The 17,562-nt window shown below is 40.7% G+C and overlaps 1 protein-coding gene across 4 annotated transcripts in view; it reads left to right on the top strand.

Annotated features, from left to right (window-relative positions):
- Window positions 1-17,562, top strand: part of SLC12A8 (solute carrier family 12 member 8) — a 330,378-nt gene that overhangs the window by 69,677 nt on the left and 243,139 nt on the right. For 3 of the 4 annotated variants that reach the window (XM_060198210.1, XM_060198211.1, XM_060198209.1), the window contains exons 4-5: window positions 2,371-2,562; window positions 15,977-16,208. In XM_060198210.1, coding sequence (XP_060054193.1) covers window positions 2,371-2,562; window positions 15,977-16,208 — 424 coding nt within the window. The remainder of the gene's footprint in view (window positions 1-2,370; window positions 2,563-15,976; window positions 16,209-17,562) is intronic. The other variant, XM_060198212.1, reaches the window with a different exon arrangement.

Raw genomic sequence — 17,562 nt, 5'->3', positions numbered from 1 at the left:
TAGGAATCAATTTGTTTATTTTTTAACCAGAGCACTGCTCAGTTCTAGTTTATGGTGGTGCCACTGGGATTGAACCTGGGACCTTGGAGTCTAAGGCATGAAAGTTGTCTTGCATATCCACTATACTATATCTTGGGCCTCAGTTCCTTATTTACTGTATCCATATGTGAGTCTTTCATGTCTTTTATTTATTTCACTTAACATAATCATTTCCAGTTCCATCTATTTTGTTTTGAATGATGTATTGTCATCTTTTAATTTAATTTTTTTTTTTGCCTCTAGGATTATTGCTGGGGCTCAGTGCCTGCACCATGAATCCACTGTTCCTGGAGGCCTTTTTTCCCCCCCTTTTGTTGCCTTGTTGTGGTTATTAGTATTGTTGTTGATGTTGTTTGTTGTTGGACAGGACAGAGAGAAATCGAGAGAGGAGAGGAAGACAGAGAGGGGTAGAGAAAGATGTCTACCTGTAGACCTGCTTCACTGCCTGTGAAGCGACTCCCCTCCAAGTGGGGAGCCTGGGGCTGGTACCGGGATCCTTACGCTGGTCCTTGAGCTTTGCGCCATGTGTGCTTAACTCATTGCGCTACCGCCGACCCCCTTAATTTAATATTTTTAAATTTTTTTTATTGTCACCAGAATTATTGCTGGGGCTCATTTTTCCTTTTTAAAAATTATTTTTTGGGAGTCGGGCGGTAGCGCAGTGGGTTAAGCGCACGTGGCTCAAAGCGCAGGGACCGGGGTAAGGATCCCGGTTCGAGCCCGACTCCCCACCTGCAGGGGAGTCGCTTCACGGGCGGTGAAGCAGGTCTGCAGGTGTCTATCTTTCTCTCCCCTCTCTCTCTGTCTTCCCCTCCTCTCTCCATTTCTCTCTGTCCTATCCAACAACAAAGCAACGTCAACAATGGCAATAATAACCGCAATGAGGCTGCAACAACTAGGGCAACAAAAAGGGGAAAAAATGGCCTCCAGGAGCGGTGGATTCATGGTGCAGGCCCAGCAATAACCCTGGAGGAAAAAAAATATTTTTTATTAGATAGGACAGAGAGAAGTTGAGAGGGATGGGGGGAGATAGAAAGGGAGAGAGACCTCACTTGTTAGCCTCTCTCCTTATAGAGATGAGCCAAGAAGGAAAGTCTCCCAGACTCAGTTTCTCCTTGTTAGTCTCTCAAGCTCACAGAAAGCCTACAAGCCTCTCACACTTAGTTTCCTCTGCTAGCAGCAGGCCAAATGGTTGCCTGCTTTAGGGTTCACTCAAAGTTCACACATCCATTTCACCTTTCGATCATAAAGGAGAACACACTCTATCATACAGCCCAACACCAGGCAGTGAGACCCCAAAATTCTATTTCCTTGTGTTCTTTGATATCTGTGATTTACATCAATCTTTGTTTTTCTTCTTCTCTACCTCACCTTACTGGTTTAACCCCTATGCTTCTCTCAAATACCTTTGGATAATTAACTCACCTGCATCATAGAAACTAATTATTTTGACCTTATGTATCTCATCAATTCTTGTCATAACAGCCCCCTACCATAGGGGCAAGCTGACCTATAATTTCCGACATATGTGAAAAATATTCTTTGTTTAACTCAGTATAAAGACCTGTACTCTTCTCCCAATAAATGAATGTTTATACCAAAAAAAAAAAAAAAAAAGAAAGGGAGAGAGAGATACCTAGAGCATTGTTTCACAGATTATGAAGCTTCTCTTCTGCAGGTGAGGAGTAGGAGCTCGAACCTGGGACCTTGTATACTGTAACTGTGCACTTAGCTGGGAACATCATGCCCAACCCTAATAGGGCATGAGGGTTTAAATTTTAAATTTCAGAGTAGTATTCTTTTGAGTATATGTTCTGTAACTTCTTTATCCAGTCATCTGTTGATGAGCAAATGGCTGCTTCCACTTCTTGGCTATTGTGAATAATATAGCTATGAGTATAGGAAGCACCTATGTCTCTTTGAATTAATATTTCATGTCTTCTTGATATATTCCTAGGAATGATATTGCTGTATCATAATCTGTTTCCATTCTTATTTAAGAACTCTTATTCCACTTTCCATAATGGCTGCATTCCCTTACTGTTTCCTATCTTTTTTTATGTCAACCGCTTTTTACTGGTGTGAGGTAAAATCTAAATTGTGGCTTCAATTTGCATTTAAGTAATCAAAAGACATTATCCCAATATATCTGTGAACCTCTGTATGTTTTATTTGGAGATTTATTTATGAGATCTTTCCAGGCCTTAGTCTGTGGTGTTGCCATCTCTGTCCTAGCTTATTCCCCCTATTGAAGCTGGGATTGTGGTGGCAAGGTGGTCAGTGCTCCTGGGAGCCCTAACCCCTAAGCTTATTCCTTGCTTTTCCATGCAGGGAAACACAGGAGTGCTCATGGGCATGTTTCTGGTATCGTTCGTCATTCTGGTAGCCCTGGTCACTGTGCTGTCTGGCATTGGTATCAGCGGGCATTGCAGTGTTGGCAGTGGTGGCGTCTACTCCATGATCTCTTCTGTCCTCGGTGGCCAGACTGGAGGGACAATTGGGTTGCTGTATGTATTTGGACAGGTGAGTCTGGGCTGCCAGAGTGGGGGGGTTTGGGGGAGATGGGAGGCCACTGGTATGTGGGGTATTCATCCCTGGTTAGCATCTTCTGATGCACTTTCTCATTTGACCTGGTGAGAGAGGCAAGAGAAGTGCTGTTGTTTCCATTGTAGAAGGGAAGTTGGAGTCCGAGATGAAACTCAGAGACAGAGTCAAACTACAGTTCAGGACCTTGCTTTTAGTTTAGTACTTCTTCCCTTCTTTCTTCCATCATTCATGCTAATGAGAGTGACCAAAAGGGAGGCAAGGCCTGTACTGGAGCCATTCTTTCTAACAATTTTATGGAGGAGAGTATGGAGATACAGTAGCAGCATGGTGATCTGGTCCCTGGGGACACTTTTGCATTGAAGAGAAGACTTTTTTTTTTTTTTTTGCCTGTACTTTTCTGGAAGCGCCACCAGAATTCTGTATCCCACCCCCTCAATTGGAAGGTTCCCTGTTCTTTATCCCTCTTGGACTATGAATTGAAATTCTTTATGGGGTGCAGAAGGTGGAAGGTCTGGTTTCTGTAACTGCTTCTCCACTGATTGTGGTCATTGGCAGGCTGATCCATACCACTAGTCTGTGAAAAAAGTTTTTATGGTCCTGTAAAGTGTGCTGGGTGTTTGGAAAAACTACTTAAAGAAAAATCTTTGTCTAAATAAACAAGTCTCCTCAAAGAAAGCATTAATTTTGTTTCTTTTATTTTAAGTAGAAGAGGCAGGTAGTTTGGCACAAATACATCTGATTCTCTAGTAGCATAAAGTTATGTGTCTGTACCTGTGCACATGCCTGTATGTGTGTAAATATGTACACACATGTGCATGTGTATGTACATTTGTGTGTAGGACAGATGCATGAAAGGCACACAGATTGTCACTGTACTCTTAAAAAACTAGTGAATTTTAGTGGAGAAAGATTTTAAGCAAGTTAGTTTTGGAGATGAGTATTAACTTTTTGATTTAGTTTACTACCTTGAGGATTTATGTATCAATTGTTTACTTTTCTGCTTTCAGGGTTATTGCTGGGGTTGGATGCCTGTGCTATGAATCCACTGCTCTAGAGTCCATTTTTTTCCTTTTTTTTGTGGATAGGACAGAGAGAAATTGAGAGTGAAAGGGGAGATAGAGAAGGAGAGAGAAGGATAGAAACCTACAGACCAGACCTGCTTCACCACTTGTGAAGTGACAGCCCTCTCACCCCCCTGTAGGTCGGTAGCAGGGGCTCGAACCAGGATCTTTGAGTGGGACCTTGTGCTTTGTACTATGTGTGCTTAACCCTTTACCACTGCACACCCACACCCCCCCTTTTTTTTTTGGCTTCATTAGTATGTTACTGCTCCAGGCTGATTTTTTCAGATAGCATGAGAGAGGCAGAGGAACAGAGAGAGAAGGGGAAAAAAACACTACAGCTTTGAGCTTTTTCCAGTATGGTAAGGACTAAGCTTGAACTTGAGTTACATGTGTGACAAAGCTGGTGCACTGTCTAGGTGAGCTGTTTTGCCAGTCCTCCTCTGCTGATTTATAGCCAAACAGACGATAGGTGGGCAAACAGCAGTTCTCATTTCCCCCCACTCTATGGGTAAAAAACACATTTACTTCTGCAATCAGATACCAGACCAACACTGAATGGTAAGTAAGGATCCTTCAGAAAGAAAGAAGGGAGCTAGGATGTTGAATGCTTCCTCTATGTGGGCTTTTCTATGACCTTAGTTGCTTCTGTAGGAGAAGCCATCATATTGATATCTCTATGCTGTTTGCTTCCTCTTTCCTTGGGTCTGGGTCAGAAATATTGGTATTCTCTGCTTGATCTGAGGATGACCTGGGCTGGGGTTTTTGACCAGAGCATAGCTGATATATATATATCCCACCAGATTCAATGATTCAATTTGTTAGTACTTTGTTGAGGACTTTTTTGCATATATATTATTTCTTTATCCCTTTCCCCTCCCTTCCATTTTCTTTTTAATGCCACCAGGGTTATCAATGCTACTCTGTGACTGTATGATAAATCCCTGGTTCCTGGTGGCCATTCCCCCACCTGCTTTCTATTTTATTGAATAGGACAGAGAAAAACTGAGAGGTGGAGGTGGAAATAGAGGGAGACAGAAAGATAGATACCTGCAGACCTGCTTCACTACTTGTGAAGCTTCCCCCCTGCAGGTGAAGGTAGGAGTTCAAGAACCTAGGTGCTTGAGCATGGTAATGTGTGTGCTTAACTGGATGTCACCACCCAGCCCCTGCATACATACATACATACACACATACATATATATATATTCTTAAAGAATATGGACATGTAGTTTTCTTTTCTTTTTTTTTTGCCTCCAGGTTTATTGCTGGGGCTCAGGACCTGCACTACTAATGCACTGCTCCTGGAGGCTATTTTTTCCTTTTTATTGCCTTTGTTGTTTATTGTTGTTGTTGTTGTTATTATTATTGCTGTCGTTGTTGGGTAGGACAGAGAGAAATTGAGAGAGAAGGGGAAGACAGAGGGACAGAGGAGGAGAGAAAGATAGACACCTGCAGACTTGCTTCACTGCTTGTGAGTCATCCCCCTTGCAGGTGGGAAGTTGGGTGCTTGAACCAGTATCCTTACTCTGGTCCTTGCACTTCACGGCATTTCTGCTTAACCTGCTGTGCCACCACCCAGCCCCCATATAGTTTTCTTGTGATATCTTTGTTTAGTTTTGGTGTTAGGATAGTAAAATGAGTTGGCAGGAAGTTCCTCCACTTTTTTTTTTTTTAAGAATTGTGAAGGATTGGTGTAAAAACTTTTAACATTTGATATAGTTTAGCAGTGAAAGTACCTGGTCCTGGATTTTTCTTACTGGAGACTTTTAAAAATTATTAATATTATTGGCATTATTTTATTTGCTAGTGCCTCCTCTCCTTTTTCTCTAAAATAGAAGAATGAGAATATTGGCTGGTGTCTACCAATATCGACCCATCCTGAACATGCTCGATCTCGTCTGATCTTGGAAGCTAGTCTGGGTTGGGCCTGGTTAGTACTAGGATGGGAGAACTGGTGAAGGCAGCTAAGCGGTAGAATAATGAATGTATCAAGTCCTAGCATTACATAAAAATGAAATTAAATTACATAATAAGTAAACCCTCAAGTACTAGAGCAAAATATAACTAGAATATTCTTTCTTTTACTTGGTCAGTTTAGGTAAAAGTTTATCTTCAAAGAACTAATTTTTGGTGATCTTTGTTGTGAGACAGCCCATGAATAGGACTTTGGGGCTTGATTAGCATATGGCTCTCTCAGCTCCCTGCTTTCTTTTTTTTTTCTTTATAACTTTAAAAAAAATTTATTTATAAAAAAGGAAACATTGACAAAAACACAGTATAAGAGGGGTACAGCTTCACACAATTCCTACCACCCATCCCCTCCCCTGATAGCTTTCCTATTCTTTAACTCTCTGGGAGTATGGACACAAGGTCACTGTGGGATGCAGAAGGTGGAAGGTCTGGCTTCTGTAATTGCTTCTTCACTGAACATGGGCGTTGACAGGTCGATCCATACTCCCAGCCTGTCTCTATCTTTTCCTAGTGGGAAAGGGCTCTGGGGAAGTGGAGCTCCAGGACATATTGGTGGGGTTGTCTGTCCAGGGAAGTCTAGTCAGCATCATGCTAGCATCTGGAACCTGGTGGCTGAAAAGAGAGTTAACATACAAAGCCAAACAAATTGTTGATCAATCATGGACCTAGGGGTTGGAATAGTGCAGATGAAGAGTTGGGGGGGGGGTCCTCCATTTTATAGATAGCTAGTAGGCATATTTTAGTTAAATTCCAAAGGGCCTGTGGCTATACTAGTTTTTTTATTTTTATTTTTGTTTTTGTTTTTGTTTTCCTTTTTCTTTTTGCCCTTGAGCCTGAAATCTGATATGCCAGTGAATCCAAGTTATTGTCTGGGGAGATGATGTCATGGCTGGAAAAAGGACCAGAAAGCTGGATCAAGGAAGAGAGTAGCTCCCTAGTATAGGAAAGGTGTATAAATATTGTTGACTGTAAACCCCATCGGTTTGATGTGATCTGGGACCCATAATTAGCTTAGGAGCCTATGTGACCTCTGTATTCCTCTAGATCTGAGCTCACATTCTGTGGTCATGAGTAGGAACATTTCATGCTGCCCCAATATCGACCCATCTTCCTGAGGTGTAGCATAGAGTATGTTGTCCATCCTCCCTTTGGAGGATAAAACATTCTCTACCATTGTTGATCCAAGTTGAGGGCAAGGTCCTATGGGGGCCCACAAAGGGGTCTATTGTTTTGTTCCTGATAGAAATGACCAGTAACAATGGAGAGAGGGATTTATTTGAGGTCTAGGCCCAACATGTCTGTTTGGGAATCTCAGGACTCCCCAATTAGGGCCTCAGCTAATGGAATGGCCTGACAGTGACTAAAGAGTTATCGTTAAAGTATGCCAATCTTTTGCCCTTATTCAGCTTTTGCAGTCCTTGCTTTGCTAAGGTTAGCTTTGGAGTGAGTGAGAGAACTGTAATAGGAAGTAGGTGAGGAGGGTATCTAAGTCTAAGTAGCCACTATTTCATTAGGAACTTTATACTGAGTCACTATAACTATTGTGTATTTTTGCTTTCAGGTAAATATTTTGCCCTAATTTATGGATACATGTGAACATATGCTCTATCTCATGGGACCTGGTCTATATCTTAGGTTTTGGGACTTTGTTAGGAAGTGAACCTCCTGGAATGGAATTAGAGAATCCTATTCTTCTTCTTCTAGCGTTTGCCAGAGAATCCTATGAAAGGATTACCCAAGTAATCATTACCCGAGTAATGAGGCTGAAGGGTTGACCTTCCATGCCTGATGTCTCTGGACATAGTCTGAAGTGAAGCATACCGAGATGGTACTTGTTGCATTGATTAGGTTGGGATCAGCAAATGCAATATCATTTGGCCTGACTTGAGAGAAGCATGCAGGAAAGTGAGCCCCACCCCAGAGGTTCCAGGACTGGGGGAAATATAGGCTCTATAGAGGAAGCGAGTGGTCCCTGCTGTTTTAGGGTTTAAGAAGACAATAGATAGTTATTGCTATAGTCACATTGTTTGGCAATTGGGTTAACTCTGAAATATCCCTTTGTTAGGATTTTCTGTATTATGCACACCATCACCATAATTTATGTCCTTTGACATTATTTGTATATAGCTATGCCACGGGTTGCTTCTATTCTCCCTGGAATTCCCAGATCACATCAAATCGATGAGGTTTACAGTCAACAATATTTATACACCTTTCCCATATTAGGGAGCTACTCTCTCCCTGATCCAGCTTTCTGGTCCTTTTTCCAGCCATGACATCATCTCCCCAGACAATAACTTGGATTCACTGGCATATCAGATTTCAGGCTCAGGGAAAAAAGAAAAAGGAAAACAAAAACAAAAACAAAAATAAAAAAACTAGTATAGCCACAGGCCCTTTGGAATTTAACTAAAATATGCCTACTAGCTATCTACAAAATGGAGGACCCCCCAACTCTTCATCTGCACTATTCCAGCCCTTAGGTCCATGATTGATCAATAATTTGTTTTGGCTTTGTATGTTAACTCTCTTTTCAGCCACCAGGTTCCAGATGCTAGCATGATGCTGACTAGACTTCCCTGGACAGACAACCCCACCAATGTGTCCTGGAGCTCCACTTCCCCAGAGCCCTTTCCCACTAGGAAAAGAGAGAGACCTGTCAACGCCCATGTTCAGCGAAGAAGCAATTACAGAAGCCAGACCTTCCACCTTCTGCATCCCACAGTGACCTTGTGTCCATACTCCCAGAAAGTTAAAGAATAGGAAAGCTATCAGGGGAAGGGATGGGATACAGAGTTGTGGTGGGAACTGTGTGAAGTTGTACCATTTTATTCTGTGGTTTTGTCAATGTTTCCTTTTTATAAATAAAAAATTAAATAAATTAAATAAAAAAAGGAAAGGTCTCAACAAATTATTGGAGTTGGAAGCTTGACACTCAGGCTTGTGGTTTCTGGATACAATCAGAAGCAAATAGGCAGTGGCAGCATAATGTGGCATGGTGGTGCTGATTGTATTGATTTAGTTGAGGTCAGAAGAGGCATTATCACAGGATATCCCCCCCCTTTTTTTGCAGGTTAATGGTTTATGGCACAGTTGTATACACATGGGCGCAATTTCCCATCTCTGTGTGATGAGTGTCTAAAAAATACTCTCACCCCCTTAACATCCTCAAGCTCCCCTCTTCCTATGCATCTCCAGAGTTCCTTGATTTGGTACAGTACACCACACTCTCTGTTCTCCTTTCCGTTCTTCCTTTCCTTCCCTTCCCTTCCCTTCCCTTCCCTTCCCTTCCCTTCCCTTCCCTTCCCTTCCCTTCCCTTCCCTTCCCTTCCCTTCCCTTCCCTTCCCTTCCCTTCCCCTCCCCTCCCCTCCCCTCCCCTCCCCTCCCCTCCCCTCCCTTCCCTTCCCTCCCCTCCCCTCCCCTCCCCTCCCTTCCCTTTCCCTCCCCTCCCCCTTCTCCTTTTTTCTTTTCTTTTCTTTTCTTTTCTTTTCTTTTCTTTTTTTCTTTCTTTCTTCTCTTTCCTTTCCCTCTTTCTTTTCTTCTTTCTTTATGTTTTTACAGAAAACTTTAAGTAGTTTAATTTTACTAGTACAGATCACAAATTGTTAATAATAAACCAACCTTACCTGGAGATTTAACACATATAAATTTTAATGCTTTAGGCAATTTTTTTTCACTTCAGACCACTACAATTCCCAAATCTTTTTTCACTTCACTTAGTTAATCCTGAAGGCATATGTTTGTAAGCTTGACAATTTAAAAAATTTATTTATTTAATAGGTTCCCACCACCATAGATCTATGTCCCTATGCTTACCCTCTACAAATGAGCTTAAAAATCTATCATTACCCCCCCAACCCAGAGTCTTTTACTTTCATGCAATACTCTAAATTCAGTCCAAGTTCTGCTTTGTGTTCATCCCATACTCATCTTTCTCTTTCTGGCTTATCTCAGTTAACAATTTCTACAAGCTCCATCCAAGGTGGGTTGAAGAAGGTGGATTCGTTATTCTTAGTAGCTGAGTAGTATTCCATTGTGTATATATACCACAATTTTCTCAACCCTTTGTCTGTTGTTGGACCTTTGGGTTGCCTCCAGGTTTTGACTATTGGTATTTTCCCTTTCTGACCCTGTTTCCTGAGTTCCATTTGCATGTGAGGTCATCCAGTATTCATCTCTCTATTCCTGACTCATCCTATCCAACACCTTTCCTTCAGGCTCTATCCAAGATAAGGCGGATTTTAGCATTTCTGGTCTAAAATCTAGATCTTTGCTAGTTGGCCTTGGTTCACCAATATTGGTCATATCACTGTCTATTTTGTCCTCATTTTTCCATTTGTATTTGCTTTCTTCTTTTGCACTTGTTTGTGTTGCTGGTTCTGTTTTATTGATCACTTCCTTTAGAGTTGGAGTTCTTTTGCTGCTTTTCATGTAGGGCTCCTTTCAGTAATTCTTGCAAGGCAGGATTGTTGGTAGTGAATTATTTTAGTCTCTGTGTGTTTGGGAAAATTTTAGTTTCTTCTTAATACTTAAATTGTCCCTAGAAAATTTTATCTTTTAATACTGTGAATAGGTCATTCTGTTCCCTTCTTGTTTCTAGGGTATGTGATGAGAAATATGATGAAAGCCTGGATTTTACTTCTGCGTGCCAGTTTCTTCCTTTCCCTAGAAGCTTGCAATATTTTTTCCTTGTCTTTGTTTTTGGATAGTTTTACTGTGATGTGGGCTGTTTTGGATCCAGGAATTGTATTTTCTTTCAGCTATCTGATTATATTTTGATCACTGCCCAGGTGTGGGAACTTTTCTGCCACGATTTCTTTGAATATGTTCTCTGCTCCTATCTCATCATCCTCTTCTTCTATCACAACAACTTTCACATTTATTTGTCTAATGCAGTCTGCTATTCACAGAGAATTGCTTCATTTTTCATGAACATCTTCTCTCCAACAACTTTGCACTCACAGAATATGGTGGTTTTATTTTCTAGCTTTGATATTCCCTCCTCAATCTGATCCATTCTACTTCCTAGGCTTTTTTTTGTTAGTGACTTAATATTGACTTACAAAATGATAACAGGGTTATAATTCCATAGTGTCTCAATCATCAGAGTGTTGTATCCCCATACCCTCCATTGGAAGCAACATACAGTAGTAGCTCTCCCAAGGTCACAGATATGGGTTGACTATTATTTCTATAACTATCTGTTTATATTTATATATTTGTCCATTTTTTCTCATGGTTTTATCTTCCTTTCCAAGTCACACTTACACATATTACTTCTCCTGAATGTTCTTCCTTTTTTCCTTCTCTCTCCAGGTCTAATCTGTCAGTATTGACCATAATTTCTTTTAATTTAAGCCTCAACTCCATCCAAAGTGTTCTTCGTATGTTGTAGCTCTGTTCATAATTTTCTTTGTGTGTCTTATAGGTCTTTAGTGAAAGAGCTAAGATCTCTTTATGATCTTGAATTTGTGTCTGTATGTTATGAATAGAACTTTGAATTGTCTTCATAATACGCTTTCTGAATTCAAATTCAGACATTTTCTCCAAATCTTTGTGAGATTGAATAGTTGAATTTTCTATATATTTTGGCTAAGCTTGTTTTCTGCTATTCAGGAGCAGGTGACACTATGGCTAGGTTGTTTATATGTCTGGAGTGGGGAGGGGCGAGTTTTCTATATAACCTTTGGTAGGTTTAGATAGAATAGTTCTTGCTCCTTTGCTTCAGACTGTATTTGGTCTCTGGCTGTCCTCCGTCACAATCTTGGCAGTTTTAGATCCTGCCCAGGTTTGTCCCCATCTTCTCAAGCTAAGCCTGTATTCTACTGTCTATCTACCAAAATGTCAGTAGCTGCTAACTGCTATTTGACTCCCAAGCTGCTTTTGTCTTGAATGATTGTCCTGTGTCCCTTACCACATGCACCTGCACCTAACTTTGAGCTCAGTGAATTTCTTCAAGCAATGTGAGATTGTTATTTATTTATTTATTTTTAGTTTTTAGCTCTTTTTAGTTTTTATTTATTTATTTATTTTTAATTTTTTAGTTCTAGCTGTTCAAGGATGTGACATTTTAGTTATTGCTACTCTATAGCCATGTCCCCTGGTTTTTATCATCGTTATCATCATCATCATCATTTTATTGACACTGGGGTTTCTGATGGGGCTCAGTATCTACCTGACAAAGTCATCCAGATGAAATTGCATTCTAAATATTTAAAAAATAATTAAGATCATGACTTTCAGGCAAATATAAAATGGACATGTGACAAAGGTTTCTATTTAATTCAGTAATTAATAGAGGTACCAAAGAAATATAGGCAATTAAGAAGCTAGGTGTAGATCCTGGATGCATACACATCAAGTCTGAAAATTCTTAGCTAATTTAATAAGTAAATGTTAAGGATAAGATTGCTGGGTTACATGCATGTTCAATTAAGATTTTTTTTAATTTATTGGGTAGAGACAGAGAGAAACTGAGATGATTGGGGGAGATAGAGAGATAGACACCTGTTTCACTCCTTCACTTCCTCCCACCCCCACAGATGGAGGTTGGGGGCTTGAACTCAGGCCCTTGTACATGATAACATGTGCACTCAACCAGGTGTACCACCTGGACCTTCCAATTAACGTTTTACAGGATTGGGTTATCTATTTCATGGAGTAGAAGTTATTTGCATCACTTCTGGAAAATAGTTTTAAGTTAACATGTAATTTCACTAACCTCAGACACTTAATACTTTTAATTACTAGTAAATAGTGAGTAATACATGCATCTCCATGTAGTTTTTGAATAGCCTTTGTAAACTGTAAAACAGTATACTCCTAGGCTCTAGCCTAGGTGCAGTCCACACATTCCTCTGAGAACTGATCCAGAGATTTGGCCCTGATATGGAGATTTTATATGTGGGAGAAGGTTACAGTAAATATTTTTAGGAGCTCAACGAAATAGAATCAGACAACATGTCTCCTGATGTTATCTATTGTGGGAGGTGCAGATCCCCCAACCTGGGTAGAGGCCTATCAGTTCTACAATGAGTATTGAGGAGCTAGACCCCAAGGCTGATCTGGCCTAAATGCGTGTCCCTCCTCGACTCTATAGGCAGAGATGGCACTGAACTCAGGGGTAAGAGAGCTGTCTCCTTACACAACATGCCCTAAAGGTTCCCATTTCTCGTGTGTGACTGATATGTGACCTTCTTTTATAAGGCCATAACTTGGCTTCTTATAGGCTGGTAACTTGCCTTTGAGCCCGAGCTGGATATGAGAAGCAGGTGTAACCTAAGAGCATGAATAAGGTGCACCTGGGGGTAATTAACATGGTGTGAGTGTCACTCGCTTTCCTCATTGGGTCCTACATACTTCCCCTATGTTACAATTGGATGGTGATCAGTATATCTAACCCTGTGTATGAACAATAAACGAGCTGTCTCTCTGAAGCTTTTCCAGAGGTTGGTCCTTTCCTCTGCACCTCACCTTCAATGTCAGTTCCCAGTTCTCCATGTTGCCACTGCTTCTCTGCTGGCCGAGGACACCCAGCACCAATCTATAAACCAAATATATAGGCAACACACTAAGGTCATTACATTGGTTTCCTTCTATCTACTCAGTTAACCTATTCTTCTAGGAAATGGGGGTCAGGCTTCAACAGGGCTATTCTTTGTGGTTAGAAAATACCATGTCCCAGGTCACTGTGCTCCTGCTTCTTCACAGAGTGTGAAAGTTTGGGGTGCAGCCTCTTTGGGTTACAGAGACGGGCCTGCTGAGTTCTGATGGTTTTTTTTCTTATAATTTTTTTATTGGGGGATTCATGTTTTACAGTCAACAGTAAATACAATAGTTTATACATGGATAACATTTCTCAGTTTTCGATATAACAATACCATCCCCACTAGGTCCTCTTGTCATCCTTTTCCAGGACTTCTACTCTCCACCCTCACCCACCCCAAAGTCTTTTCCATCTATTCCCATTTTTTGTAGCATTTTGATCATGAAGGGATGTTGGATTTTGTCAAAGGCTTTCTCTACATCTATTGATATGGTTTTTGTACTTGCTTTTATTGATGTGGTAGATCACGTTGATTGATTTACATATATTAAACCAACCTTGCATCCCTGGGATAAACCCCACTTGGTCATTATGAAGAATCTTTTTTTAATTATTATCTTTATTTATCAATTGGATAGAGACAGATATAAATTGAGAGGAGGAGGGGAGATAGACAGGGAGAGAGACACCTGCAGCATTGCTTCACCACTCACAAAGCTTTCCCCTGCAGGTGGGGACCAGGGGCTTGAACCTGGGTCCTTGTGCACTATAATATGTGCTCTCAACCAGGTATGTCACCACCTGGCCCCGATGAACAATCTTTTTTTTTTTTTTTTTTTTTAGTTGTCTCTAATTCATCCTTGATCTTGCTAATTCTGTCTTCAGCCTCATTGGTTCTACTCTCTCTCCCCTCTACTGTTTTGTTTAGTTCATCTATTTTGTTACCCTGTTCTGATACTGTTTTAGCTTGTTTAGCTAGTTGTGTTCTTAGGTCAGTTATTTCAGCTTTCAGCTCTCTAATGATTTTGAGATAATTAGTGTTTTCTTCCAGAGCCTCATTTGTTGTTTCTGTATTTCTGATGACAATTCTTTCAAACTCTTTACTCACTCCTATGACTATTTCCTTAACTAACATTTGGATGTTGACCTCATTATTCAGTGCTTCAACCTTTGGGGGGCTTTTGGCTGGACTCTTGTCTTGGTTCATTTCTCCAATATTTCTTCTTGTTGGTTTAACCATTTTCTATAGTATGTTATGAGTTCCCTCTCTCAGTACTTTTCAAATTACTGATCACTCTTGCCTAGATTGACTTGTGTCTAAGTAAGGTACTTTAAGAGTTCACAGTTGTGGAAATTAACAGTTGTTTCAATCCCTGAGTTGGAGCACAGTGGCTGTTAAAGCCTCTTTTGTTCTTTTCCTTCCTTATAGGCTATGGGAGCCTGAGGGGTTTTAAATGATAAGTAGGCTTCTTTGCTTAATCACTGACTCCTCACCAAGAGATAAAGTAGGATGAGGGAGAGATAATACAGTGGTTATGCAAAGAGACTCTCACACACCAAGGATCCAAAGCTCCGGGCTCAATTCAGCTTCTCTGCCAAGCTGGGTAGCACTGCTGGGCTCTGTGAGTTTCTAAACAAGTCTTATTTATAGTCTGTAGGTTCTGAGGCAATTATTCACGATGTTCTCACCGGGAGAACAATGTGGAAAGGATCCCACTGTACATATCCACTGCTAGGCCACCAAGGTATAGATCTTCTCCTGACCTCATAACTGAGGTCAGTTCTCTGTGCCCCGATGTCAGCACAGGGCCTCCCCTCTGCTGTTCCAGCTTCTGAAGGCAATAGCAATGGAGACTCATTGTTGCATTTGGTGAGTCTTAGGGGAGTCCTCTCCTCCTTTCAGCAGTCTTTTTGTTGGTAAAACAGACTTAAGGTGGTGCCTCAACTGGTAAACTGCAGGACTGTCAGCAGTGGCTCAGTCACTCCTTAGGCTCCTCTGTATCCACGAGCCACAGGAGTTTGCACTCACTGGTAATTTGGCGGGTTCATGAAGTGTTCTAGTCCCATCTTGTTGCTGTCCCAGGTGATCTCCTTTGGTACTTCTAGTTGACCCGGGAGACAAGTTCTGCCTTTTGACTCACACAGGAAACCAAGAATGATGGTGTGGTTTCAGGCTAATTCATATAAAAGTTCAGCAGAACTTTTATATGAATATTAGATTCATTTCTAAAAACCATCTGGAAGAGCTCAGAGTCTAGAAATGCTCCATTTTCTCAACATTTACACCATTTTAAAAGGAGTGGGGGAATATGTTTCTGCTGTTTTTCTGGCCAGTAGACATTTCCAATGTAAAGAGCTGAGGCTTCTCAGGGTTTGGATGTTTGTTAGAAAAGATCACAGTGAGTTTTTTTTTTTCTAAGAATAATGCTTTAGTTAATTGTATTGTTAGTGATTTAATAATGGTTTACAGACTCCTGTGTTTTTTGTTCATGATTTTGTTCTTGTATAACTTGCAGAGAAGTCCTAAGGCCTCTGGTTCAGAGTTCTACCTTCTTTCTCTCAATAATCTTTTTAGCTGAATTCCCACTGATTATCAAGTAGCTCTACATTTGAGCCTAGCTATATTCCCTGCTCCAGATGATGATAGGAAACTAAAAGAGTAGCAGGGTTTGGGGCAGGGTTCTAGGCTGGAAGAACCCACTTACTCTTCATGTTGGCTCCCAGGTGTTGAGACTTGACCAGGGTGAGTTGGGTCCTCAGAATGGGCAGCTCTAGCCAGTGTGTTACTGATGCCTTTCTCTCTTGCAGTGTGTTGCAGGTGCCATGTACATCACTGGTTTTGCAGAATCCATCTCAGACTTGCTGAGCCTTAGGAATATCTGGGCTGTGCGAGGAATTTCAGTTGCAGTGCTTCTGGCCTTGCTGGGGATTAACCTAGCAGGTGTCAAATGGATAATTCGTCTTCAGCTGCTACTGCTGTTCCTGCTGGCTGTATCCACACTGGACTTCGTAGTGGGCTCTTTCACACACCTCGACCCAGGTGAGCCTTTTGGAGGGGGCCGGGTGGTAGCGCAGCAGGTTAAGCACACATAGTGTAGAAATATACACTGCTTTTTAGATGCTTATAGGTGTGATTTTGCAAGGCCTCCGTCACAAATACACACACTCCCTGCCCTTTATTTACAATCCCTGAGGACTGTTCCTGGAGCAGGAGAATAGGTGCTATCTTGGTGTAACTTTAGAAATCTGAAAACCTCTCTTCACATAGCTACCCTCCCCTTAACACATGCTTATTTTTGTTCCTTCTATTGACAAAAGAAAAAAAAACCCACAGTAGTATTGATTGGATAAAGGTCAAATTGATAATTGACAGTTGACTGAGGGAGTTATAAATTTGGCAATAAATGATTTTGAGGGGAGAAAATATTTTTTATTTTTTGTCATTTCTGGGAATTCACAACTCTGGGCTGTTGTTTATAGATAGAGAAAAAGAGATAGAGGGAGAGAGAAAGACATCACAGTAGTGAAGCTGCCTCCAGTGTGGTAAGGACTGGACTTGAACCTGGGCTGTGTGCATTTCAAAGTACTCACACCATCCAGATGAGCTACTTTGCTGGCCCTGTATTTTCTTTTTATCTGTCATGATGTATTTTATAAAGGACTTACTGCAAAAATAACAAATATTAGCAATATCATTTCTGGGAAGTAGTGGTACAAAATTCTATAGATTTATGTATTAATTTTTCAAAATAAAAATATGAATCCATTAGTTAAACTTAAAGAAAATAAACATGAGGTGCAATTTTTCACGATTTGGAAATAATACATAGTGGTATTCAGTTAGCTACTATTTCATCTAACTCACCCTGTGTTTTCTTTTGCCTTGAGGATGCTTAGTTATTTGGATTCTAAATCCCTTTGAGTGAGAAGTGATAGTACCAGGGACGTCCATAAACTTGAGGTTATTTGTTCATAAGTTTTTGATTTGGTGTAAGAAGTCTTTGCTTCTTGATAGAGTACAGAACTGTTTCTAAATCTCTGTAAAGGGGCTGGGCAGTGGTGCACCTGGGACAATGTATGTATTACAATGCTTAAGGAACTGGGTTTGAGTCCCTGCCCCTGCCCCTCTCCTCCCATCTCCCTGGAGAGTGAAAAATTCATGAGTGGTGAAGTAGTGCTGCAGGTTCCTCTCTTTCTCCTTCTCTATCTCCTCCTCCCATCTCAATTTATCTGTCTCAATCAAATAAATAAAAAATATTTTAAAAAAATGAATCTGTGGGAAGAAAAAGGATAACTGCTTTATAGTTCTCATTTCAAGGACTTTGTTTTTATATGGTAGACTGACCAGGTATTTATATTCTTTTTTTTTTTTTTTTTTTTTTTAGTGATTTTAC

This window comes from Erinaceus europaeus, chromosome 9, assembly GCF_950295315.1.
Source record: "Erinaceus europaeus chromosome 9, mEriEur2.1, whole genome shotgun sequence".
Taxonomy (NCBI): domain Eukaryota; kingdom Metazoa; phylum Chordata; class Mammalia; order Eulipotyphla; family Erinaceidae; genus Erinaceus; species Erinaceus europaeus.
The sequence above is the reverse complement of the archived record's forward strand: the minus strand, read 5'-3'. Positions and strand labels throughout refer to the sequence as shown.